This window comes from Rhinatrema bivittatum, chromosome 4, assembly GCF_901001135.1.
Source record: "Rhinatrema bivittatum chromosome 4, aRhiBiv1.1, whole genome shotgun sequence".
NCBI classification, from domain to species: domain Eukaryota; kingdom Metazoa; phylum Chordata; class Amphibia; order Gymnophiona; family Rhinatrematidae; genus Rhinatrema; species Rhinatrema bivittatum.
Genome location: NC_042618.1, coordinates 481031638 through 481058802, shown reverse-complemented (window position 1 = coordinate 481058802; position 27165 = coordinate 481031638). Strand labels below are relative to the sequence as shown.

General features: G+C 48.1%; 1 protein-coding gene across 6 annotated transcripts in view; it reads right to left on the bottom strand.

Moving 5' to 3' along the window:
• Positions 1-27165, bottom strand: part of LOC115089239 (pleckstrin homology domain-containing family A member 5-like) — a 249729-nt gene that overhangs the window by 72686 nt on the left and 149878 nt on the right. For 4 of the 6 annotated variants that reach the window (XM_029597341.1, XM_029597345.1, XM_029597342.1 and 1 more), the window contains 4 exons: positions 23198-23309; positions 22666-22703; positions 12526-12684; positions 11311-11431 (listed from right to left, as the gene is read on the bottom strand). In XM_029597341.1, coding sequence (XP_029453201.1) covers positions 11311-11431; positions 12526-12684; positions 22666-22703; positions 23198-23309 — 430 coding nt within the window. The remainder of the gene's footprint in view (positions 1-11310; positions 11432-12525; positions 12685-22665; positions 22704-23197; positions 23310-27165) is intronic. The other 2 variants (XM_029597344.1, XM_029597346.1) reach the window with 2 other exon arrangements.

Here is a 27165-nt window from a genome sequence, read left to right as displayed (position 1 = left end):
TGGAGATTGCCACTGCTCCACTTCTCACCTACCAGTGAAGCTACTCAAGAGAAAAATGTGCCTGTCATTAGCCTAAAGGAAAGCAGAGTTACTTACCTGCAACAGGTGTTCTCCCAGGACAGTATGATGTTAATCCTCACAGATGGGTGGACATCATCAGATGGAGCCCTGCATGGAATACTTTTGTCAAAGTTTCTAGAAACCTTGACTGGCACACTAAGCATGCCCAGCATGCCACTATCCCTGCAGCCACACGGGGTCCCCCTTCAGTTTCGTTTCAAAGAATAAAGAAACGAGCGAAAAATAAAACAGCAGCAGACAAACCCAACTCCACGGGGTGGCGGGTGGGTCTTGTTGAGGACTAACATCCTGCTGTCCTGGGAGAACATCTGTTGCAGGTAAGCATCTCTGCTTTCTCCCAGGACAAGCAGGATGGTAGTCCTCACAGATAGGTGAATACCAAGCTGCAGGCTGCCCCCGGAGTATACAAGGCCAACAGACACCCAATAATGTGCAACAGGCACAACAACAGGGGTGCTGTTGGCAAGAGTGGGAGGCAGTCTGAACTACATACATGGCCCTAGGTAGGGAGAGTTGGGTTCTCACACTTGGAACAGGTTACAGAGGACTGACTGGCCAAAGAGGCTGTCCTGTCGACCATCCTTGTCTAGACAACAATGGTCCACGAAGGTGTGGTGGGAACTCCATGTCACGGCCTGCAGATTTCAGCAACAGGGACTGCATGGAAGTGGAACACTGACGCTGCCATGGCTCGCACTGAGCGCGCTGTCACTCGGCCTCCGAGCGGAAGGCCCGCTTGCTCATTAGCAGAAAGCGATATAGTCCAACCACCAACTGGACAGAGTCTGCTTGACCACTGCAAACCTAAGTCTATTTTTGTCAAAGGAGATGAAGAGTTGGATGGACCGCCTGTGGGCTGCAGTGCGCTCCTGGTAAAACGCCAGACCTCGTTTGCAGTCCAAGGTGTGCAGAGCCCGCTCACCCTGGTGGGAATGTGGCCTCGGAAAGAAGGTGGGCAGCACAATAAATGATTTAGGTGGAACTCAGTCACCACCTTAGGCAGGAACTTTGAATGCACACCACCACCCTGACATGAAGGAACCTTGTATAAAGTGCCACCAGGGCCTGCAGCTCACTGACTCTGTGAGTGGAAGTAATTGCCACCAGGAAGATAACCTTCCAGGTGAGATGTTTTAACTTGCAGGAGCGCAGAGGCTCAAATTGAGAGCGCATGAGCTGCGCCAAAAGTGGAGTGGAGTGGAGTGGAGGAGTAGCCTAGTGGTTAGAGCAGTGGGCTACGAACCAGGAGACCAGGGTTTAAGTCCTGCTGTCGCTCCTTATGACCTTTACCCTCCATTGCCTCAGGTACAAACTTAGATTGTAAGCCCTCTGGGGATAGGGAAATACCTACAGCACCTGAATGTAATCCACTTTGAAGCACTGAAAAAAAAGTGTGAAAAGCAGAATATAAATATAAATAAATAAATAAAACTATGTTGAGGTCCAAGGCCACAACAGGGGGCTGCAACGGAGACTTCAGTTGGAGTAAGCCTCTCATGAAGCTCCCCACTAAGGGTTGCACCGAGACTGGAGTGTCGCCCACTCCACGGTGGTAGGCACTGATGGCACTCAGGTGGACTCGAATCGAAGCAGTCTGTAATCCCAACTCTGAGAGACATCACTGATAGTCCAGGAGCCAAGGCGTGGGGCAGGTGAAAGGGTCGAGACCCGCAAACCAAACCAAGAACCTCTCCCATTTTAACTGGTAGGACTTCCGGGTGGCAGCCTTAAGAGAAACTACTAGGACTTTTGGAGACATTGTCGGAAAGGTCGAGGGACCGTAACACTAGCCTTTCAACCTCCAGGCCGTGAGGGCCAATGACTGGAGGTTCTGGTGGCGCAGCCCGCCCTGATCTTGAGTGATGAAGTCAGGAGAGGTGCCTAGATATATGGGTTCCTGGACAGACAGGTGGCACAGGATCGGAAAACCAAACCTCTCGTGGCCAATGCAGGGCAATCAGGATTCATGGATCCCCCGTCCTGCTGGAGTTCATGAGAGTCTTGCCTATGAGTGGAATCAGAGGATATGCGTGCAGGACACCCACATTTCAGGATTGGGGCGAAGGTGTCCATGGCTCATTCCCTGTCCTCCCTGTACAGGGAATAGAAGCAACTCACTTTGTGGCTCTGGGGGGACGCAAAGAGATCCACGTCTGGTAGACCCCACTTGCGGAAGATCTTGTCCGCCAAGGAGGAGTTGAGGGACCACTCGTGGGGGTGGAATGTCTGACTGAGGCAGTCTGCCACCACATTCTCCGTCCCTGCCAGGTATACTGCTCTCAGGAGCATGGCTCGTGACAGGGCCCAGGCCCAAATCTGTGCTGCTTCCTGGCAGAGGAGATAGGAACCTGTGTCCCCATTTGTTCACGTACCACATGGCCACTTGGTTGTCTCTCTGTATCAAGACGACCTTGTGGGACAGACGATCCTGGAACGCATAGAGGGCATATTGCATTCCCGAAGTTCTAGGAAATTTATCTGGCATCTCACCTCGGGCTTCGACCACACCCCGTGTGCAGAGGCCGTCGACATGGGCACCCCAGCTGACAGTGGAGGCATCTGTGGTAAGGATCACCTGAGCTGGAGGTGGCTGAAATGGTAGTCCCTTGCTCAGGTTGGCTTCCTATGCCCACTAGGCGAAGAGCTGGAGCGGCTCAGTTATCTGGCCCACTGCAGAGAGTTCCTGAGAGGCTTGGTGCCACTGGGAATGCAGGGTCCACTGTGTCACTCTCATGGCAAGTTGGGCCATTCGGGTGACATGCACTGACGCCGCCATGTGGCCCAGCAGTTGCAACAACAGGTGGGCCAAGGCCGTCTGTCGGCGACGCATGGATCTGGCCAAGCCTGCCAGGGTGGTTATCCGATCGGTGGGGAGGAATGCTCTGGCCACTATGGTGTCCAGGTCTGCTCCGATGAAGCTGAGCCGCTGGAACGGCGTCAGCTGGGATTTTGGGTAATTGATAAGGAACCCCAGCGACTGGAGGACTTTGACCGTCACATGCAGGGACTGGAGGGCTCCCTCCCTCGAGGAACTCCTGATGAGCCAGTCTCCAGATACGGGAACATGTGCACTCCCTTGCGGCGCAGGTGTGCCCCCACTACTGACAACACTTGGTGAAAACTCGAGGTGCGGAGGCAAGGCCGAAGGGCAGAACTCTGTACTGAAAATGCCTCTGGCCCACCACAAAGTGCAGGAATTTCCGATGAGGCACAAATATGGCGATGTGCGCGTAGGCATCCTGCAGATCGAGAGAGCAGAGCCAATCTTCCTGGTGAAGAAGTGGGATTAAGGTGCCCAATGAGACCATTTTGAACCGCACCTGCCTCAGGAACCTGTTCAAGGCTCGAAGGTCAAGGATGGGACAGAGGCCACCTGTTCTTTTTGGAATTAGAAAGTACCTGGAATAGAACCCCTGGCCCTGTTGAGCGCGGTGAACTGGTTCGATGGCTCTGGATCGCAACAGGGACTAGAGTTCTAACTCAAGAGTCGCCGCATGCTCCACGAGGCTCCACCCCAGTGAGGGAGGGGAGTCTGGCGGGATCTGAAGAAGATTTAGGCGGTAGCCCCGTTTTACAATGGTTAAGCCCCATCGGTCGGTGGTGATGGGGGGGGGGTCAGTGGTGATGGGGGTCCAGTGGTCTGCAAACAAGGTTAGCCGGCCCCCAACCGGCGGGCCTGGACTCGAGGACACTTGGGGTTAGGCTGCTGCTCTCTCTGTGCCAGTCAAAAGCCTGCCGCAGGGCAAGGTTGAGGCGCGGGCTGGGCGCGAGGTGCCCGTTGTTGGCTTGGATGGCCTTTCGGGGCAGTTCGAGTTGCACAAGCTCGCGAGGCCAGAGGCTCCGCTGCCTGTAGAAAGGTTTCCTGGGGTCCCTATGCGACGCCCTGCGGGTCACTGAGGAAGGGTCCAAGGTGCTTGTGGGACAATTGACGCAGGGTCTCGTGGTGATCCTTCAGCTGGCCCACTGCATCGCGGACCTTATCCCCGAATAGGTTTCCCCCCCTAATCAGGGGAGGTCAGCCAGCTTCTCCTGGACCTCAGGGCAGAGGTCGGAGGCCTTAAGCCAGGTCCAGCGCTGGGCACTAATGCCAGTTGCCGATACCCTAGCCACCATCTCGAATACATCGTAGGCCTCTCACACTTCATGCTTGCCAGCCTCGTATCCCTTTTGCACAAAAGACTCCAAGCCTTCTTGGAACTGCTGCGGGAGACTTTCAGCGACCTCCTGAACTTGATTCCAGAGGTTGCAGTTGTACTGATTCATGAACAACTGATATGCCGCTATTCAGGCAATGAGCATAGCCCCCTAGAAGAACCTGCGGCCCAGAGCGTCCAAGGCTCTTTGATCTTTTCCTGGAGGGGCAGAGAAGTGGGTACGAGATCTCTTGGCCTTCTTCTGAGCCGACTCTACCACCACGGACTGGTGGGGGAACTGGCTCTTCTGGAAGCCTAGAACATGTTGCACCAAATAAATGGCGTCCATCTATCATGTCACCGGAGCCACGGAGCCTGGGTGTTCCCACAACCAGTGGAGGAGTTTTAGGATGGCAGGTGGGACGTAACCGGGGCCTCCAAGGGGGACTGTGAAGGTTCGGTACCAGACACAGAGTTTGGTGGGGAACACCCTGGGCTCCTGGGTCTGGAGGAGGAGGATGGGGCCTCCTTGCCCCAGGGCCACTTTGGAGGGGGCTCAGCTGGGGCTGGTGCCTCTCCGGTATTGGTGCCAGCACCGTGAGGCGATGACCTTCGGTGCTGGAGTCTGTGTTTTCCTCGGTGCTCAGCCCGGTCTCCTCCGGCACTGAGGAAGATGATCCTGAGGCTTTGGAATGGCCCGACGCCAGTGAGGGGCGATGCCCCCCGCCTTTTTCAGCACGGCGGGGAACCGAGGTTGAGCGTCTGGAGTCAGATTGATCCCCTTAATTCGATGTCCCTGGGACTAGAGTTGGAGCCAATTGTTGGGAACCGAAGTGCTCCATCCTGTTTAGGTGGGTTTGCCTGCTTTTGGGGGTCATCTGAGCACAACTGGGGCACCGACGAACATCCTGGGAAGGCCCCAGGCAGAGGACACAGACATTGTGTGAATCCGTAACGGACATGGTCCTCAGACACTGGGGGCACTTCCGAAAGCCTGTCGCCATTGAAAAATGATGTTGTGCGGTCGGTGGCCAGCGGCCACCGGAGGGCAGATGCTCAGGAACTGACCGCAACAACGCGAAGAAATGTACTTACCGAACGCTGGCGGAACCAATTCGAAGAAGGGGGACCCCAGAGAAGGAAGTACTGTGAAAACATCGAAAATTTTTTCTGTGAACCGCGGGGTAACAGCACCAAGGAAAAAAGGATTCTGAAGGGGGACCCTATGTGGCTGCGGGGATAGTGGCATGCTGGGCATGGCCACTTGGTTGTCCGTCTGTATTCTGTGCTGGGCTCCATCTGATGATGTCACCCATCTGTGAGGACTACCATCCTGCTTGTCCTGGGAAAAAATGGTGTGCTAGTCCTGTCCAGAGGATGATTACAAGATGAGCTTTTTGAAGGGAAGGATGAGGGGCAGGACGAGTTTGAGTGCTGGATAAGGTGAAGAGGGATTGGCTGTGGAGGATGAGAGAAGGGAGAATGACAGAAGATCAACTGGGGGATGTAAGAGGAGGAGGGAGGAATCAGCTGGAGAGGGGAAATGTGAGAGAAGGGTTGGAGAGAAGGGTTGGAGAGGAGGCTGGGAGATGAGAAAGAGGATGAGCGTGAGAAGGATGAGAAGATAGGGTAGGAGGATGAGATGGGGTATGCAGAAAGGGCTGGAGGGGGCAAGGGGGGGAATGGGTTGGGGAGATAAGAGGAGCAGAGGTTGAGAGGGTAGCAACTGGAGTACAGGGAAGACGAGTGATTGTTGGAGGGGGAATGCATCCTTGCTAATTTGTTTTAGTCATCTGCTGGGGTCATGTGACTTTTCAAAAGCTAAAATAGCGTCAACTCGGCAAAATGATTGGGAAGCCATGCCCAGTTTTAATTACAAGACTTATGACAAAGGAGGGGGAAAAACAGGCCTCCTCATTGCAGAGAATAATATAGTTAGGAGCTAAAAATACTTACCCTGATGGTAGTGGGGGGTCCTCAGGGCTGCACAGCCAGCAAACCCTTTATTTTATTTACAAAGCTGCAAGGGAGGAAGTCTGGGGCTCAGCTGAGCCCGACGTTTGGTGCTGGCACTGTGGGACCTGGCTCCCAGGACATTTAGGGCAGAAGAGAAGCAGAGGGGGGCTGTAGCACGGGCCTGCTTCCTCCACACACCAGTGGCTGAGAAACAAAGCTGGTTTTCTCCTTAGTTTTCATCTCAGCCAATCTGTTTCATGCAGTTACAGCTGCCGTTAATGGACTTCCCCATCCTAACCTTCTCTCAAAGAGGATGGCTGCATCCTCTCCCTAATACAGGTCGTGCTGTAACCAAGTTGTTAGAAGAGCTGGCCAGAAATGCACAAATAATGAACTGTACTTTAGCAGATTCAAAATTGATTCTATTATATATACACGGAGCTTTATCTCTGTATCCCCTGCATAATTAAATACTAAATCAGCCGAGACGGGTAACTTGAAATGAATAGGTCTGACAAGGGTTATAAAAAGATATAAAAGGCCAAGCAAGCAGTGATGCAGCGCCATTCTCCCCAGCAGGAGGAGCACAGGCCGGGGCTCTGTCGGGCAGACCCTTTCCGCTAGCACAAATTCTTTCACAGTAGGTGACGACGAGCAGCGCTCAACACTTCAGCTGCAGTAAAAAGCTGTTAAAACAATCTTCTGATTCTTCTTCTAGGCAGAATTAAAAACCGAGCAATCAAAAAGGAGCAGCCGTGGGACTGGTTACTAGCGTTACCTGCAGAAAAACCAGGATAAGGAAATTATTCTGAGTGCTCAATGCTTTTGTCTCAAAGGGCAAAGAACTGCTTGTCAGTACTACACAATTTTTTTTGCAAAACCAAATCCAGCAAACACAGCTGCTACTGTACAGTCTTACACAGGACCACCACCAGAAGGTGGGATACGTCATCGATGCATTTAAAAGCTAAGCCGGTTATAGCTGCCCCCTCCCATATCCTGAGCAGCTTCATCCCTCTGGCTCCCCCAGAAACAGAGCAAATGACACCAATGGGCTCAGTGCTCATATGGAGGGACTGAGCTGAGGTCCACTATGAATCTCATGCAAAATATTCTGCTGAAAGTAGCTGCAAGGTCTTTTCCCTTCAATTGTAACCTCAGCATTCCAGTCTGTAAAAGGCAAGCAGTATCCTCTCAGCCATATAATCCCAGACAACATGCGCCGTTTCATGGCCGATGACTTTCCTACATGCCTTGCACACACACAGCCCAGCAGGTTTCATCTCATGGAAAAGGTTTCTATCTTGTGCATTGTAATTCCTTGCAGGTAATTAGAGTCTGATATCCCGCTTTCGGTCTTCAAGTCTCATCTCCTGTATCTCTTGCTGCAGACCCTACAATGTTTCTCTCTCCTCTTCTCTGCACAACAGGGACATGCAGCCAAACAATTTTCTTTTTCATTTGTTTCCTTTAAGTGTACACTAATCAGAACAAAAAAAACCAGACACAAATGCACATCCCTACTTCAAAATAGTCCTCTAGAGGTTCATAAGACAGCACAGGCTGAGCAGGGTTTGAAACCTGATATTATGTAGTCTAATCACAAAGGTAAGAAGTCTACAAGATATTAATGAGAACAATGAACCTTGGGGGGACTCGGAAAAACACAGGAAAATTCACTGGGTGGGAACGAAACCCTCGCCCAGAAAGGAAACCAACCAGCTCTAAATTAACTCGTAGATTCCTAGCATTAACTAGGGCTACCTACTTCTCCCCCTGAACTCTGCTACTCTAACTGATGTGATATTATTAATAACCATTGTTCCACTGTTATTTATTGTGACATGTTCAGTTCGCCCCTATTGTTTTTGCCCCATTATTTTATTTGTTCTCCCCCCTATTGTTCTACCTTATACGCATTCTCTGTAAAGCTTGTTTAGCTGCACTTTTTGTTCACTGTGAACCAATGAGATGTTCCCAACGTTCATCGGTATATAAAAGCCAATAAATAAATAAATAAGGTCAAATCTAAAACAGGCACCAGAAATGTACTGAGAAAAATCTATTTGGGTAAAGAGATAAGAGTCCAAGAGCCCTTCCCTCGGGCCAGCAAGGACTGATTCCTAGACCTCGGCCTTTCTGAGAGCAAATTCAGCTGAGCCTTATTTTTATTAGGCTTGATATACTACCAAGAGGTTTACACTAAAATGATATCACAGATACATGGAAAACAGCAGCATCCAAAAGCATCAAATCGGATAAAAACCTCCTGCATAGTACCACAGGATCTACAATAATACAAAACAGCACATCCGATAAACAAAGCACCACCAAAATTCACCGTCATCCACCTTTTGAGTGCCTTCCTCAACTTCATATAATGTCCCATCTGGAGCCTTCTGGACATATTTCACATCCACCTTCCTGTTCGTTGGAGATACAAGAGAGGAGGGTCTCACGTTCTCATCTGTGCATCCCTCAAGACTTGCTGGATGGGCACTGCCACTGGGTCCTTAGGAACAGTAACAGGTACATTTTAAAAGCAGCGCCCATGCATACACGTATTGGGCGAGAGAGAGAGAGAGACTGACACTCTTTATAATCTCCCACTGTCAGAGGGGCTCTTTCAGCTCAGGGTGGGCAGTGTTACAAGACCCTTGTGCCCTACGTAGACCAATGTAACACCCTCCCCCCAAGTTGAAAGTGCCCCTCTGACAGTGGGAGATAGAGTGTCAGATTGGCTCTTTAAAAGACCCTCGCTCTCTCTCTCTTTCCCCCGCCCCCGGTGCTCAGGATCCCTCTTCAGGACCAGTAGTAAAGTTACACAGGTAACATGACACGCGTGGCCATGGCCAGCCTTACGCGTGTAAGTCTTGGCCTCACCCCTTTTCTGCCTCCTTATTCTTGATGTGTGCACAGGTGTGTAAGCACGTACGTCCCGGCTTCTTAAAATTTGCGTTGCTTGTGCGCAGCCCACATATGCGTTTTTGGGGCCGTTTTTGCGCAAGCAACTACCTGTAAGGTATCTAAGGAGTCCAGATATAGGTTCCATAGGCTCTCCTCCTACCTTCAATTCAAAGGGAATGACTTTTGCCATTTACTGCACAAAATGTAAAAAGAATATATGCTCTGGAGGAAGTGAGGGATCAGAGGGAAAGCCTGCAGACTGCCCTGATCAGAGAAGTCCCAATAACTACCAGTGGAGGAATCGGAGGTTATGCATCTCTAGTTCCATACAGTGCAGCCCACATCATAAACTGATGATGCTCTGTGCTCTAAAGGCCGCTTCCATTGGCATCATTGATGATGCACCCAAAGCCAATGCATCAGAGCAAAGCTTTCGCCTTGTGGATCCTCTCATCCAATTCCTCCTCAAAGACTACAGATGCCAAAACTGCATGGGTCTCAGGAGGAGGGGGGGGGGGGGGGGGGAGGCCACATCTTTGGTCCCCTGAGATGCGTTGGTAGCAATGGAGAGTGAGCAGCCCTACTGCTGCTGCTGCTTAGGAGAACATAAGAACTTGCCATACTGGGTCAGACCAAGGGTCCATCAAGCCCAGCATCCTGTTTCCAACAGAGGCCAATCCAAGCCATAAGAACCTGGCAAGTACCCAAACACTAAGAAGATCCCATGCTACTGATGCCAATAGTAGCAGAAGCCATTCCCTAAGTCAACTTAATTAATAGCAGGTAATGGACTTCTCCTCCAAGAACTTATCCAAACCTTTTTTAAACCCAGCTACACTAACTGCACTAACCACATCCTCTGGCAACAAATTCCAGAGCTTTATTGTGCGTTGAGTGAAAAAGAATTTTCTCTGATTTGTTTTAAATGAGCTACATGCTAACTTCATGGAATGCTCTCTAGTCCTTCTATTATCTGAAAAAGTAAATAACTGATTCACATCTACCCATTCTAGACCTCTCATGATCTTAAAGACCTCTATCATATCCCCCTCAGCCGTCTCCTTCTCCAAGCTGAACAGCCATTTCCTCATAGGGGAGCTGTTCCATATGACAGATGCCTGTATCTCCCTGCTCCTGGCAACGTACATCGATTAACAATGCTGATACTTCTCGGCCTTCATCTGATACCCAACTTTGTTAGCCTCCAGTGCTGGAACCCAATGCAGCAGAATCCTTTATGCACATCGTGTGAGTGAAGCAAGAACAGTCTCCACTACCATGCCGCCTACTGGTGCAGGATCCAGAGGACAAGCTGATGCTCCGCCAATGTCAAGATGCGCTGTCAGTCTATGATGCAACTCCTGGGCCCGCCAATACCAACGCACATGGGTCGGACTTTTGAGGCAACACTAAAAACACAATTCAGTTGCTCTCTTTGGAGCCTCAGTATTCTGGGAGAGGTGACAAGTGCCACATCCCAGGCAACACATACAAAGGGTAATTTGCAAAGCCATTCCCGTAGGTAAAACAGTGCTATATGTGGGCAAACGTGCGCACATAGGGCCTCCATGCATGGGGTAGATTTACCCTCAGTAAGCAAAGGCACTCCCAAGGGCAGGGTTGGATAGGCTTTGCACTTATTTTCTTCAAAAAAAACTCTACGCACTCAGCTAGAAATGTGCGCAGGTAGTTTTAGTGGGCTAATTCCCTCTGAAAACTGATGCAAGATCTGCAGGTAAAAACTAGTCCCAGATGTAACTTCAGTGGGGGTAATTACAAAAGGATCTGCGATGGACAGCCTGCGAGCGCACTGGGTAAACGTCTTGAAGCCACTGACATTTTTTCTGACAATCCTGAAAAACATACAAAGTGAAATCAAACAATGAGGTTCTCAAAAATGCCCGACCAATGCACACCAAGGCTTAAAGCACCACCTGGACTTGCAGCCACGGAAAACAAAGAAAACTTTTTAAAAGCCATAAGCCTGACTAGGCTTCTTACCATGGTCAGGAATAGCCAAACTACAATGACTGAAAAGCTGAGAACCATCTATTGGGAACCGCAGAGAAGAGAACTGAAGGGGGCCCACGCAATGGTGACCCCGTGGGACATCCTGTGTGTAACCCACTGGTCCATGGAGAACATAGTGCTACATTACAGTGCTGCAACAGCCATGGGGTCAGGAATCTCCTCTATGCTGACCCTCCCAGGTGAGCAGGCCGTAGGTACTAACCTTTAGCTGCGGAGCTCTCTGGGTCTGCAAGAGCCTCCACCTTTTCATCGCCATTAGACTCATCCACCTCTGCCACAGTGGTTAATTCTGGTTCACTCTTGTACAGTCTGTAGTCAGGACCCTGTAAGGGACAAAGGCACAAGTCTGAGAACGGTGCAAGCACCCCAGCAGCACATACAGAACATGAGACAATGTTTTACTCTCCTAAGACTCAAACACCGGAGCCTCTGTAAAGACATTTCTTTGTGTGCCCTCTCACAAAACACAAAGCATCCCCACCCCAAAGGGTGCACTTAAATCCAGGCTGAACCATTTCCCAGGATATTGCTTGCTGGCAAATCCAATTAACAGCTAACATTTGAATGGGCCCTTCCTGCAATACAGACCAGGGTTCCCAGGATCTCCCACAAATTTACAACCCATATTCTGCGGCAGATCTACCCCTGTCTTTTTTTTTCATTGACTATGATAGAATTATGTCATGAACCATCCTTATTTATCTTTCTCAACTTTAATGGTTTTTGTCAATTTATAATGGACAATAGTCAATATATAGTAAATTAAATGACTGCTTTTTAAATTGTGGATTCAAACTCTCAAAGATCCTGGGTGGCTAAAAGTCACTGTAAAAATCATGCTTTGGGGTTAACTTATGTGTGACTGCTCTGTGACTTTCTGGTCATTGGTGCTTTTTAAAAAACAAAATGTACTCCATTCTTGCATAATGAAAGTAAAACGCAAGATGCAGAGGGCTGACAGCACTGAATAAGGAGTAACCTGCCGTCAGCCCCTTCTGTCTTCTGTCATGCTGCTTAAACGCGGCAGTTTTGATCCTATACACATGACATTAGGTTCATCGTCAGCTCTGAAAGGGACCCACTGCTTTTCTCTTTACATGTGGGCACTGCCTCTCTCCTCTTCAGCTCTTAATAGCTTTAGAGGGCTGTGGTGCCCGCTTTGGGTCAGATACTAGGAAGTGTAGGGCAGAAAGAGAACTGACGGCGTCTCCACACTTAATGATATGTTTGAGTCTTTGGAGCACTTTCCTTTATTCACACAGTCTGGATGAAAAAGCAAGCAACTTGAACAAAAATAAATTAAAAAGCTGTACATACAGAGCCAGGAAGAACAAAGCCCAAACTGACCATATAAAACAAAAAGCTGACATGGCATAAAAACAGCCAGATGCATTGTGTGGCACAGTTAGCCACTTACACAGTAAGAGCCATTTCTTGGGTACACATGGCCTATGTGGATCCTCTTCTCTTCAGGCGGATGTACCAGACCTCTGCTATAACATAGCAAGGAGGAGCTGCTATCACTGGACAAAGAGGAGACTGTGGGAGGAGGTCGAGCTGGCACTACTTCCTCTTCCTAAAGATTGCAGAACAGTCATCTTATTTACATAAGATGTATACCCGTCAAGTTCACCCACAGTTTTCCTGCTTTAACAAGCCATCATGCCAAGTGATAGCTACGGTAACTGCTTTTGAATTTTAAATTAACTAGAACTCCCTCCATATTTAAACTACAACTGAATTGTTGTTTTGAGTTTCTGAAAGTGAATTTTGCACAAGTTCCCAGGTAAGAAAATCCCAGCACTCATGGGGCTCAGCCTATCCTGCCATTAGTGGAGGAGCGGGTTCTTGCCATCCCTCAGATGTCCAAGGACTATGCAGCTCTCAATCAGTCTCTCTATTTTCTGATTTCCTCCCCAGCAGGGTCTCTTATCAGAGATCCATCAAGTGCAGCTTATACCATATTTATTTACAAGTGATTATATCCCGCATATCCAGAATGGAGAAATTCTAAATGGCTTACGTCACCTATCCTATTGTCTCTCCCATATTTTATCCCATTTTCAGGTAGTGACCAGCAGTAGGCCAGTCAGTAGACTACAATTCCCTCAAAACTAAAACAACAACAAATACTAAAACAAGAGGACCCTCCATAAAACTAGCCACCAGCAAATTTAAAACAGATCGTAGAAAGCGCATTTTCACTCAGAGCACTATCAGGCTGTGGAATCTGTTGCAGAGGATAGAGTCAAGGTGACGAGCATAGCGGGGTTTCAAAAAGGTTTAAATTTAAGATTTATTAAAATTGTATAAATCGCCATAAATCTATGGAGGAAGCGTCCATAGAACAGCCTTAGCCAGGGAGACTAAACAAAGCTATTGCTCTCCCCGAAGTTGCAGGAATTAGATCTTCATTATGGGATCTGCCAGGTACTTGTGATTCGGATTGGCCACTGTCAGATGGATGTTGGGCTTGATGGACCCTTGGTCTGACCCAGCAGGGCACTTATATTCTTATCTGGTTCACAGTGTTGCCCTGCATCTAGCCACTGCCAATAACAGACAGCTCAGACCTAATCTCCATGGAGATGGTCTTTACAGTGGACAATTGGTTCTTACCTGCTAATTTTCGTTCCTGAAGTACCACGGATCAGTTCAGACGAGTGGGTTTATGCATCCCTACCAGCAGATGGAGGCAGAGAGCAAAACTGAGGCACTGCTACATAACCGAGAGTACCACCTGCAGTCCCTCAGTATTGACCTGTACCCAAGTCAAGATGTCTACCTTAAACCCCAATAAACCTTGGGCAAACAGACTTAAGTTAGAGCCCCCTGCAAACTAGGCCCCTTGATATAACAAAACCTATAACAAACTAAGTACACCTCTCAATAGACTGAGAATATCAGATGCTAGCAAGATCTGCTCAGTTATCACCAGAAGCGAGAAAGTCTTTCAACAGATAGGTATGAGTCCCTAGACTGATCTGTGGTACTTCAGGAATGAAAATTAGCAGGTAAGAACCAATTTTCCTTTCCTGTTCGTACCCCAAATCAGTCCAGATGAGTGGGATGTACCAAAGCCCCTCTATTCTGGGCGGGAACTTGAAAGACCTGTGTGCAATACACTCTCCCCAAACGTCGCCTCTTCTGGAGCCCGCACATCTAAGCAGTAATGTTTGGTAAAAGTGTTAAGAGAAGACCATGTCGCCGCACGACAGATCTCCTGCGGAGAAAGCAGCTGACTCTCTGCCCACGAGGTCACCTGCACCCTTGTGGAATGGCTCTCAACCCCTCCTGCACTGACCTGTCCTTACAGATGTAAGCCAAAACTATCATCTCCTTTAACCATCATGCAATAGTGCCTTGGAAGCCTTATTTCTCTTCTTTGCTCCACTAAATAGAACAGATGATCAGATCTCCGAAAAGCATTAGTCACCTTGAGATACCTCAATAGAATTCTACACACATCCAATAAGTGCAGCTCCCTAGCTATTGGAGCATCGGCTGTCAAGTTTGGAAAGGCCAGAAGCTTGACCACCTGATTAAGATGAAAGGACACCACCTTTGGCAAAAAGGAAGGAACCATACGTAAAGACACCCCATCCTCCGAAAAATGCAGGAAAGGGTCCTTACACAACGTTTGCAGTTCAGATATTTGCCTAGCTGGACAGATGGCCACCAGGAAAACAGACTTCAGGGTCAAATCCTTCAACGATGACCTCTGTATTGGCTCAAAGAGAAGGCCATACAGTGCCCGAAGAACCAAATTCAAATTCCATGCTGGGCAGATCTTCTGCACTAGAGGCCACAGATCTTTCGCCCTTTTAAGAAAACAAGCCATATCTGGATGAGACGCCAGCAGTCTACTCTAAATCCTACCATGCAGAGAGCCCAAGGCTGCTACCTGGACCCGAAGGGAATTATAGGGCAAGCCCTTAGCCAAACCGCTCTGCAAAAAGGCCAGGATCTGTGGGATGTCCACCTTTAAAGGCTGCACCCTGTTCTGCAAACACCAAGATTCGAAAACTCTCCACACTCAGACATAAGCTATTGAAGTGGAAGGCCTCCTGACCTGAAGCAAAGTTGCAATCACAGGCTCCAAATATCCTTTCAAATGGAGTCACCGCCTCTCAAAAGACAAGCCGCAAGACAGATGTGATCTGCCCAGTCTGAAAATACGGGCCCCTGCCATAGCAATCCTGAGATGAGCCAAGCGAATGGGACCATCTACCGCCAGACACAGCAGGCCCACAAACCATAGCTGATGCGGCCACTCGGAAGCCACCAGAATCACCCTGCCTGGATAGAGCTCAATGCGCTGCAGCACTCAACCTATAAGAGGCCATGGAGGAAACACGTACAGCAAAAAATGTGTCGGCCATGACTGAACAAGAGCGCCAATGCCCTACGATCAGATCTCCCGTCTGCAACTGAAAAACCGATCTGCTTTTTCATTTGCTGGAGTCGCCATGAGGTCCATCACCGGTCTGCCCCACCTTGCCTGCAGCAAGGCGAAGGCTTCCGCTGACAACTCCCACTCCTCTGGGTCCAGATGCTGTTTGCTGAGGAAATCCGCCTGTACGTTTTCCACTCCAGCCACATGAGAAGCAGCTATTCTCACCAGATGTTTCTCCGCCCACACGAACAGTTCTTGTGCCTCCAGCACCACCAGACAACTATTCGTACCAGCCTGACAATTGATATACGCCACTATCGTCACCTTGTCTGAGAACTCTCGCATCAACCTGTCCCGGACGAATGGAAGAAACATCAAAAAGGCCTTGCGCACTGCCCTGGTCTCCAGATGGTTGACAGACCAAGTCGCTTCCTCCGGCGACTACAGACCGTGGACTGCTTTTCCCTGGCAAATCGTCCCCCAACCAGAGAGGGTGGCATCAGTGGTCAACTGTACTCAGTCGGGTATTTCCATCAACTTCTTCACCATCTTCGGCAATAGGAAAGCCTTAAGGGGGATCCTAGGACTGGGTTCACTCCCTCACTGTCTGACTCCTACTGAGTGACCTTAATCCCCAGCTCCTCCAGAACCTGGGGGATCAGCAGGCCCAAATCCTCCCTGCAGAACAAGCGAACACCCGAGTATCATTCCCGTCCACCATCAGAATCTCGTCCGGGTCCTGTATAGGATCCCTTCCAGCACTAATAGGATCCTGACCTGGATCCTGTAATGGATCCAGCAATGCACCAGATCCTCCTGTACCTGGTCTGGATCATCCGTCTCAGACATGTCCTCCACCGTGGACCTCTTGAGACCCACAAGCCTCAAGAAACCTTCTGATTCTGCCTTAGGCTTCTTCATCGCCCGGGACTTCCTAGGCAAAAGCCGCTTGATCCCAGCTCCCTTCCTGGCCAAATAGGCCTTATGCATCAAAAGGACAAAATCCGGAAAAAAAGATTCCAGATCCGCGTCCCCCTGCGCCCGTTCCCCTGCACTGCCACCAGCAGGATCTTGTTCTGCAGGAAAAAGCGTGGGAGAGGAGTCCCGAGGCCCTGAAACAGCAGCCTGGCTCCCAGCAGGTGTGCACAAAATGGCTGCCAGTTCCTCAGACTCCTCCTGTGGCCTCCAAAACCTGCCCCACCGAAAACGGGCTCCTACTGCCACTTGCAGCACCTGCGGAGGTCACCACCCCACCAGAGACACATTCCCCACAAAGCGAGGTCGAATTGAGGCGACAGCGCCTTGAGTCACAGCTGCGGCAAGCTTTCCCATGCAGCGCGGGAGGCACCATGCCAGCAAAAAATAGGCCTAAAAATAAACCCTGCCTGCAAGCACTGCAGATGGTGCTGTCCGGGTGCTGAACAAGCCCTGATGCACACGGCAATTCGGCCCCGCTCACCTCGAGCTGCCTCCCGGCAGCAAAAATGAACTCAGCACTTGGAGCACAAGCTAAAGCTGCTCCATCACCTTCTCTCTCTCTCTTTTTTTGTTTTTACAAAAGCAGTTAAAGGGACACACACACAGAAGGGAAAGAAAACCTGAAATACTTCCCTGCTTCAGTGAAGAAGGCTGAGCCCAGGCCGAAGACAGAGACCCAGAGGGGATGAGGGTGCTGAAACCACCAGCTATCACCCCCCCCCCTCCCCGAAAGATAAGGGCCCAGCTATCCCAGGGATCACCAACCCCCCTGCATGCCCTGCAGGTTTACACCTCTACCATCTGGTGAGATAGAGAAATACTGAGGGACTGCTGGTGGCACTCTCCGTTATGTAGCAGTGCCTGAAAGTTTTGTTCTCTGCCTCCATCTGCTGGTAGGGATGCGAAACCCACTTGTCTGGACTGATCCAGGGTGCGAACAGGAACAGCGCCATGCCTAGCCCTTATGTGCAGGAGCCCAGGCTAAGATTTGAGCCCAAGTTTCCTCCTTAGTTATGCAAAGCCAAGTCATTGAACTGTTGGCTGTGGGAAGTCCAAGGCATTCATGTGTACCTGTTGGTAAGTTTATGAAATGAATGCCAAAATGTAATGTTATAATGCTAAGAGTGTCCAAACAAGAACTAAGGTCAGACATGCAATACTGCATTCCACCAGCTGCTGGTGAGACTTGAGGAGAGAAAGATACAAAGCAATTTAAAGATTGTAACTCCACCATCAGGGTGTGAAAATCAGCAATGAACTCAATTAGTATGAAGCACTGGGATTGAAAAGCAGGAGCTTAGAATGCAGAGTTCCAGTGCTGATACTGCTCCTGATCAGGACTGGCTCAAGGGGAACTGGCACCCTGGGTGAAAACTGTTCCCTACCCGTGTCCGTAGCACAGATGAGCAGGCAAGAGCATGCAGAGGGGGCGGGCGGGGCAGGGCAGTTACATGCAGTGAGGCCTTCCTTCCCCAGCATCCACTCCTTGCCTCTTGTCCTCCCCCTCTTAATCCCTGCCACTGCTGCCACAGTGTCTGACCACCCTCATGTCCTCCTGCCCACACACACCACAGGGATCAGTATTACTGCAGCCATTACCACCTCCCCTCCCCTCAAGCTGTGCAGACCCGGCCCTGGCACAAGATTGGTGGTGCTGCTCCTGCCTGGGAGTACCAGCCCTCTAAGTATATTCAAAACTGATCTCATCGTGCACAAGATCAGCCCATGTGGCTAGCATGCATGGGTTGCTGCTGCTGCATAACCTAAGGTATGACGTGCGCAGCCACACACACCACAGGGATCAGTATTACTGCAGCCCCCCTCGTAATATGAAACATGGAGTCAAGCACCCTGCTCACGCTATCCCAAAGCCAGTACTGGTTCTGAGCCCTTTTATTGGACCAAAAATAAGAAGAATGCACAGATCCAAGTGAGCCTGAAAGCTGATAGACATCAACTTCAGGAAACTAGGGAAGCCAGGGTTCAGGTCCTGCTGACAATGTCACCCTCCATCACCTCAGGCCAATGCAGAAAGCTGCTTTCCAACCAGCGCACAGCATTGCCTGAAATCCAGTGCTCATTTTGTGAGCGTGAACTTTACTGCCAATGCAGGAAGAAGTTTTACACTCACAAAATGGGAGTAATACTTAGCGCCCTTGCATGGAAATCCCATGCAAATGAGGACATTAAGCATAACTCCCTGATACAGAGCAGTGTGTTGTGCTAACTCCATTTTCTTAGCACTGGAAACTTAAACTCATCTCTGTCCCGGAGTTAAGTTTCCAGGGCTACTGTGCTGGAACTTAAAAAAAACAAAATCACAACAATTTAAAAAAACTGACCAATACACTTTGCAGATAAGTAAAGACTTATTTGGGTAGGAGGCAGCAGATAATTACTGACTTATCTGGCTATCTGTTGAGGTTTGCTGCTGGCCCTTAGCCAGATAAATCAGTACTTATCTGGCTATCCAGTGCTGGGACTTAGTTGGACACCTACTGCACAATCTGCCTGACAGAGATGCTCCCCCTCCCTTCCCGAGCTAAAACGTGCGTTTGCTGCATGGGACTGAAATCCAGCAAACTCCGTTTTAATGCCCAGATTGCAAGCCCTCTAGGGAAAAGGAAATACCTGAATGTAATCCACTTTGAAGTGTCACAAAAGACAGAATATAATAAATTAAATCAACTCTCTCCTAATAAAGGGTATTGCAATGAGCACGAAATGATGAATTTTCAAAATTCAAGCAATAGTTCTTGCAAGCTGCAATTTGTTTTCCGACACTAAACTGATACATTCTTAAGGTTAAAGCAACTTGATAAAGCACGCACTTTGATTTTCATCAAATCTCTTTGCAAACCTTTCCTGGTACCAAGAGCTGGGCGAGTAATCGGAGGCTGCAGTAAGTCCCATGTAAGCTCTGAACAGGGTGAAATCTAGACAAACCTCTGCACTGTGCTCCAGTCACACCCAGGTTTGTAACGTAGCTTTCCTAACAAGGGGGCCGATGCAATACAGTGCACTCAGCCGAGCCACCGTGTAACCCGCACTGCGACGTGGCACTAATCCGCCCCCTAATACAATAGGGGGATTGGCGCCTATTTAACCCGCGTTGGACGCGGAGCGAATGTAATAGCGCTCATCAATGCAAATGCATGCGAATGAGCCTATTACTCATTCACTCCGCATGCAAAAAAATAAATGTGCGTCTCAGACGCACATTTATCGCTCAGATATTAACTCCTGCCTGGAGCAGTCGTTTATAGCTGAGCACTGGTAAAAGAGGTACAGAAAAGCAGAAAAAACTGCTTTTCTGTACTTTTGTTTAAAGTAAAAAAATAAAAATAAAATTAACTCGGCAGACTGCCAAGTAATGAAGACTGACGCTGAGTTTTGGATATTGCATGGCGCCCCCCTTGCTGACTTTTCAGCGCCCACTTTCCGTGATTTATATTGCATGGGCCCCAATGAGCTTCCAGACTGCTCTTCAGCCATCCTGGGAAGTGTCTGGGACGCTGCACAAGGTCTATTCTTTTCTTCACACTGTAAGCTCCTTGGCGGAGGGATTCTCTCACCCGCTTTTCTCACACATAATGCAGTGACTGAGGTCCAGTTCCAGCTGCTATATGAACAGTGTATACTCTCCTTCTGTAGATACTAATGTAAAATACGATTAAGGATGGCAGAATACAAGTCCTTCACTGCCATCGGGTACGCGTCAGCTTTAGTAAAAAAACAATCACTGAACACAATATTAGCTTGTTTATATTACATTTTTCCCCTTTTGTTCTTATGCCTATTTCTTTTTTTGTCATTACATTTTCAATCAAATTTATCAAGTTTGAGAATAAAAGGTCTGCACAATGGGTTTTTTTTATGCCCGCTATTCAGCTGTCCGTGCTGTATTCATACTTTGCAGGTATTGGCGTGATGCCCGCTATTCAGCTGTGCTGTATTCATGGTTTATAGCTATCGGCGTGATGCCCGCTAGTCAGCTGTCCGTGCTGTATTCATACTTTGCAGGTATTGGCGTGATGCCCGCTATTCAGCTGTGCTGTATTCATGGTTTATAGCTATCGGTGTGATGCCCGCTATTCAGCTGTCCATGCTGTATTCATACTTTGCAGGTATTGGCGTGATGCCCACTATTCAGCTGTCCGTGCTGTATTCATACTTTGCAGATATCTGCGTGATGCCCGCTATTCAGCTGTCCGTGCTGTATTCATACTTTGCAGATATCTGCGTGATGCCCACTATTCAGCTGTCCGTGCTGTATTCATACTTTGCAGATATCGGCGTGATGCCCACTATTCAGCTTGTCTGTGCTGTATTCATACTTTGCAGGTATCGGCGTGAAGCCTGCAGCGGGCTCAAGCTGACCAGCATCAAAACATTGCCTCTCCACCCCCCCCCCCCCCCCCCCCAGTTACATTACATTAATGATAATGGGAGACCTTTAGGAGGAGATTTTTAAAACTAAAAAAATACCTTCAGAAATTACTTGGCAATCAAAGCGAAAGGTAAAGTGAATGATGCATTTTCTTAGTGCTGCTCTGAGGCTGTAACCTGCGAACATCACCAAGTCATGTTCAGGCCGATGCAATACCGCGTGCTGGCCATAGCGCCCAGCTCAACATGCGACTGGATGCAAAACAGGGGATTAGTGCGTCCAAAACGCGGGTCCAATTGCGTACGTAGGTAATAGTGCTCATCACATGTATGAGGCTATTAGTTATTCCCCCCGGTGCCAAAAAAACCGTGTGCCCGACGTGCACATTCTCACTCACCGAGCAGGCAGTAACTTTGGAGGAGCCCAAAAAGGGTTACGAAAAGCAGGAAATACTGCTTTCCTGTATTTCCTCCGACTAAAAAATTAGAAATGCCCCCCACCCCAAAAAGAAGGAAGCCGGCTCAATTAAGAAGCTTCCGTTTTCCTAACCAGCTGACACAGTCACCTCTCCCGGGCGCCCGCTGCTGAGGACGCGCAATTTCCCCTAGAGCAGCGGTTCTCAACCTTTATAGTTCTGCAACCCTTTTAATACAATTCCCCACTATGTGGCGACCCCAACCGTAAAATTATTTTCGTTCATAGGCCTAAGCAACTGTACTGTATATACACCGTATTTTCCGGCGTATAAGACGACCCCCAACTTTTACAGTTAAAATATAGGGTTTGGGATATACTCGCCGTATAAGACGACCCCCAACTTTTACAGTTAAAATATAGAGTTTGGGATATACTCGCCGTATAAGACGACCCCCAACTTTTACAGTTAAAATATAGGGTTTGGGATATACTCGGCGTATAAGACGACCCCCAACTTTTACAGTTAAAATATAGGGTTTGGGATATACTCGGCGTATAAGACGACCCCCAACTTTTACAGTTAAAATATAGGGTTTGGGATATACTCGCCATATAAGACGACCCCCAACTTTTACAGTTAAAATATAGGGTTTGGGATATACTCGCCGTATAAGACGACCCCCAACTTTTACAGTTAAAATATAGAGTTTGGGATATACTCGCCGTATAAGACTACCCCCTCTTCCAACGCATTCCAACATTTACAGCAGGAGGGAGTGACTCCAGGAGTGAGGGCGCACTGCCCGATTGGCCGGTGCTGGGCAAGCCCCTTTTGCCCAGCACCGGCCAATCAGGGAGCGAGGGAGCGCAGAATGAACTTTTTTACTGCATCCGGTGAGGGGAGGGAGTGACTCGAGGAGCGACAAAAAACCCGTATTTCCGATGGTCTCTTAGGCAACCCCTAGCAAATCATCATTCGACCCCCAAAGGGGTCGTGACCCACAGGTTGAGAACCACTGCCTTAGAGCCTCCTTTTTACCAGGGCACCCGGGAGAGGAGGATCGACACGCATTAAGGGAGCAGGCGCTCAATCATGAGCGCCCGTTTAGCCGCGCGCGCTGATAATGCATCGGCCCTGCTCGTCTGCAAGCGAATGCATCACTTGTCTCCTCAGCACGTGTCACCTCACTGGTGCACTGTTCATCCAGTTTCAGTGGCCTTAGTGCCAGATCGGCAAACAAAGGTAGAGTAGTAGAAAAGGTGGGAAGAGGAGAATCTGTGTTTTGTTGTGCTAGGACTGACAGCTGGGAAAGAAGAGCAAACAGTGAGTGCAATGCAGTTAGTGAAGAAAACCTCTTCCGCACTTAAAATCTTACCTCTGGTTTTTGTTTAGCTGAAGAAACAGACATTGATCCTGCGAGACATATTTCAGGGGGAAACAAGAAGAAACGGGTTATTTGATCCTGCCAAGCTGTGCACAACTTGAAATGTCTGCAATGACCAGGGAGGTAGATGACAAGAGGCCATGAGGGTTAAGGTCTGCAAGATTTACAACTGCAACTTCCATTAACATTTCATTCTTGAAAACAGAATCAAAGGTTTCTAATCAAGCAAAAAACCCAAACTACCTTGCAAAAATCAATCACGTTACAAGGTTCATTTTCATCAAATACAAAACACCTTTTACAAGAGGCAGGGCCACCTGGTTGTTCAGATCCCACTGCCACTCCTTGTGACCTTGGGCAAGTCCCTTTACCCTCCAGTGCCTCAGGTGCAAAGCTAGGGCCTGGCTTACTCCCATTCTGTGTCCCTCTGGGGCAGGGAAATACCTGTGGTACCTGAATGTAATCCAGTCATACATTACAAATGTAATCAGTCCCTGATTGCAGAAACCCCCCACTGATGTACCTGTATCCGCTGAACTTCTCTGCTGCTTATGTTTACTCAAACCTTCCATGACATCCTGAATTCTCCAGAGCTCCTTCTGCATCTGGGCTCGCTGGATGCCGGCAGATTCAGACTGCAGAGAGAAAAGCGTTTGAATATCAGCACGACACACAGTAAGAGAGCCATCTACATCACACCAGCTTCAACTGTGCTCCCAGGCATCTACAGGACTGGGGGCAAATACCAGTCAGAAAAAACAACATCAGCACTACGATTTTGTTAAGAGGATGGGAGCTAATTTCTTCCAGACCTATAGAGACTTGCTGTAAAATGACACTTTCACTGGCACATGGAACCACTACAGCTTCTTCTCTTGTCCTTCACACAGTATATCTAGCTGGATTGGGCCTGTATCAATGCTACCATATTTTATTTATTTAAGATAACCTCTCACTGGAAGAACTCTGCATTGTGACACAGAGAAGTCCCCTGGAGGTCCACATTCATACATTATTTGGCTAAGAAAGTTAGCTGGATAAATATATCTGGTTAATTTAGCAGGAACAGGTAATGGCATCGCCATGCTGCTAGATGTCCCCAGGAAACTTAGTGCTAGCAAGGCTAACTTTACACCTGCTGAATAGCAGCGCTAACTTATCTGCCTAACTAAGCTGGATGTGCCCGATTATCCACAGGAGTTGGCCGGATAAGTAACCATGACCCACTCACTACTTCAACGGGTTAACTGCTTAGCAGGTTATCAGCTCATTATCAGCCGAATTGTTCCCCCTGACACAGGACTTGGCGAAACACTAGCTCATGTGGGGTCTTCTGTTGAGAATTGCATGCTGGAGCAAACAGTGTACTTGTCCATTATTTTTACTGTTTTGTTTTTTGATTGCAAAAGAAAAAAAGAAAAAAAATGTTTGTATAATTTGGAGCTGTTTAGGTACATTCTCTTATCTTTGAGAGGACTGGGTCATCTGTGTTAAGACTATTTTAATCTTACTTGGACAATAATTAGTCTCCTGGCTTGCTGACAACCCTTAATTTGATATACATTTATCATTTCCTTCCAATACAGTGCTTTTAAAGTATTTTATTTAAAAGATTTGTATCCTGCACCTATCCAGGCTTCAAGGCAGGAAGCAATAGTTAAATATATCTAAAAATCAAACAATTAAACAAAACTATAACATTTGGAGAGACTGTGTCACTTAGGGATATTTCATAACTGCTTACCAGACTGGTGAAAAAGCCTGCTGGAAGAAAAACGTTTTTAGAGCTTTCTTAAAGCAACAACCCTAGAGGATGAATTAGCCATGGTAAATACCCATCCATTTACCTGGAGAGTCAATAACTGTAGTTTTAAAAATGACCGAGGCGGCTCACGTGGCAACGCCCATGTGGAAATTCCCCGCACATACTCAGTAGAATGGGAGGAGCTAGGAAAGTGGAGTCCATTCTGTGCTGCTGGATGATGTCACCTCACATTACGACTAATTTATTCTGCTCTCTACATATAAACAAATTTGCCTTTTCTTTTTGCAAGAATATTTATTCAACTCAATATCTCATTTTCTGTACGGTAAATCATGGGTGAAACCACTTGCCACACTATTTTTTCACTCAAATTTCACTCACATCTCCCATCATTCATACATCATGAATGATGGGAGGCCCCTCAAAGGTGACTGCACCTCCGGCGCCGCGTGCAGTCACCTTTGATGGGAGGCCCCTCAAAGGTGACTGCACCTCCGGCGCCGCGTGCCGAAGGAGCGCGAAAAAGGGGCCCGCCCCTTTGTGCGCCCCTTCGTGCAGACCCGAAGGAAGACCACCGCAGACAGACCGCACACCCAACGAACCTACATCCTGCATATTTCAGCAAAACTTCCGCTGTCCTATGGGTACACAGGCTTAAGGAAAAGGCATCCCCTACCCGCCATAAAAGGTAACATTGCCACAAACAGGAAAATCTGTTACAATCAGAACGAAGAACCACACTGCTAGGGAAATCAGTACAGCAGAATCTATTTGAAGTATAATATCACTTGAACTCCTGTGTCGCTGTTTCACCCACCCCGATACAACCTCTACTACTTTCTATTATGCTAATGCCCCCTGTTGATATCGCAAATTCAAAAATGAAGAATCTATGCTGTATCTGATAACTCAAATGTGGATGGATAGTCTATGTTATAACTGATTTCTCAAATATAGATAGATAGTCTATGTGATACCTGACATTTCAATTGTAAGAGTGAATAGTCTATGTTAATGTTTTTCATCTCTTCCACCCTCCCTGCAGCAAACAACCCTACCTCCCACATCTATCAACCACCTACTATACTGCAACCCACACACGAATCGGCAACATGGGTTATCAACACATACAACATATTCCCACCATTACACACTACTACACTTCCTATAAAGTGATCCGAGACACCTACCAAAACACACTACACAGATCACTTACACCCGTAATGACCACTCCCTTTACACAACTGTTAGGCTTAATGACCTTCTCTCTCCTACTTCTAAATGCTCAATCTATTGTAAAGAAAACTACCCTACTATATGACATACTTACTGACGAATCCCCTGACATATGTGCCATTACAGAATCCTGGTTAAAGGATACCGACACTGCATTAAACAACCAACTCCCTACAGACCTATATAGCATCTTCTCCATTCCTAGACCCAAAAAGAAAGGGGGTGGACTTCTCCTTGCCGCCAAAAAGAGATTCAACTTCTCTCTCCAATCTACCCTCCCCCCACCCAAATTAGAGATAAGCATCTTTAAATCTAGCTCACTCCAACTCTGCTTAATTTACGCCCCTCCTGGCATCCTAGAAAAGAACCCCTCCCCCCTCATAGAATACATCTCTAAACACATAAACATTGCCAACCCAGCCATCATCCTCGGAGACTTCAATCTCCATGTCGACTGTGACCCCCTATCCCCAGCATGCGAAACCATACTAACAGCTATAAACGCCCTTGGATTCAAACAGATTGTGACTGACCCTACACACAAAGCGGGTCATACCCTTGACCTTATATTCACCAATACCTTAATCCAAGCTGAACACCCCCTCTGTACGCCTATCCCCTGGTCAGATCACTACCGTATCGATACTTGTTGCACTATACAAAACTCCCCCCAATCCTCACAACCCACAAAAACTATCACATTCCGTAAACAGGCTAAAACTGAAGATATCATAGAGGCCCTATCAGAGGAACTACCTAACCTTGACCTCACAGATGCTCACTCCGCCACCTCTTCATGGTTCCAAATCACCACCAACATAGCAGATAGACTTTGCCCCTCTCAAACCAAAACAATCAACCTAGAAAAGAATAACAAAAAACCATGGTATGTAAATGAACTTAAAACCATGAAACATAACCTTCGTAAACTAGAGAAAACCTGGCGAAGGAACCGTCTCCCTACTACACTATCTCAGTTTCGCTCCCAATTAAATGTCTACCGAAAAGCCACAGAAAAAGCAAAGAAAGATTTCTATGCCACAAGAATCCATCAGATCCAGTTCAACCCACAAGCCCTATTCCAATATGTAAACAGCCTCATTACATCACAAGACAGATGCATCCCCAACAATGACGATGAAACAAAATGTGAGAATCTAGCTTCTTATTTCCTTTCTAAAGTGGAAACCATTATGGCACGCTTTACAGCTCATTCTGGTTCCCCGAACTCACCTGCACCAAAAAACAACGCAATAAAATACACTAATCATAGCACACAATCACACCCACACACAAAAAACCCAAGCTACTCTCTATCGAACTTCGAAAACACATCTGCACTTGAAATTGAAACCACACTCAAAAAAATCAAACCTGCCTATCACCCCTCAGATAACCTGCCCACCAAAATACTGCTCTCAAGCCCTGCTACCACAGCCAAACACATCGCAAACATCCTGAACAAATCAATTTCTCTAGGCCAAGTTCCA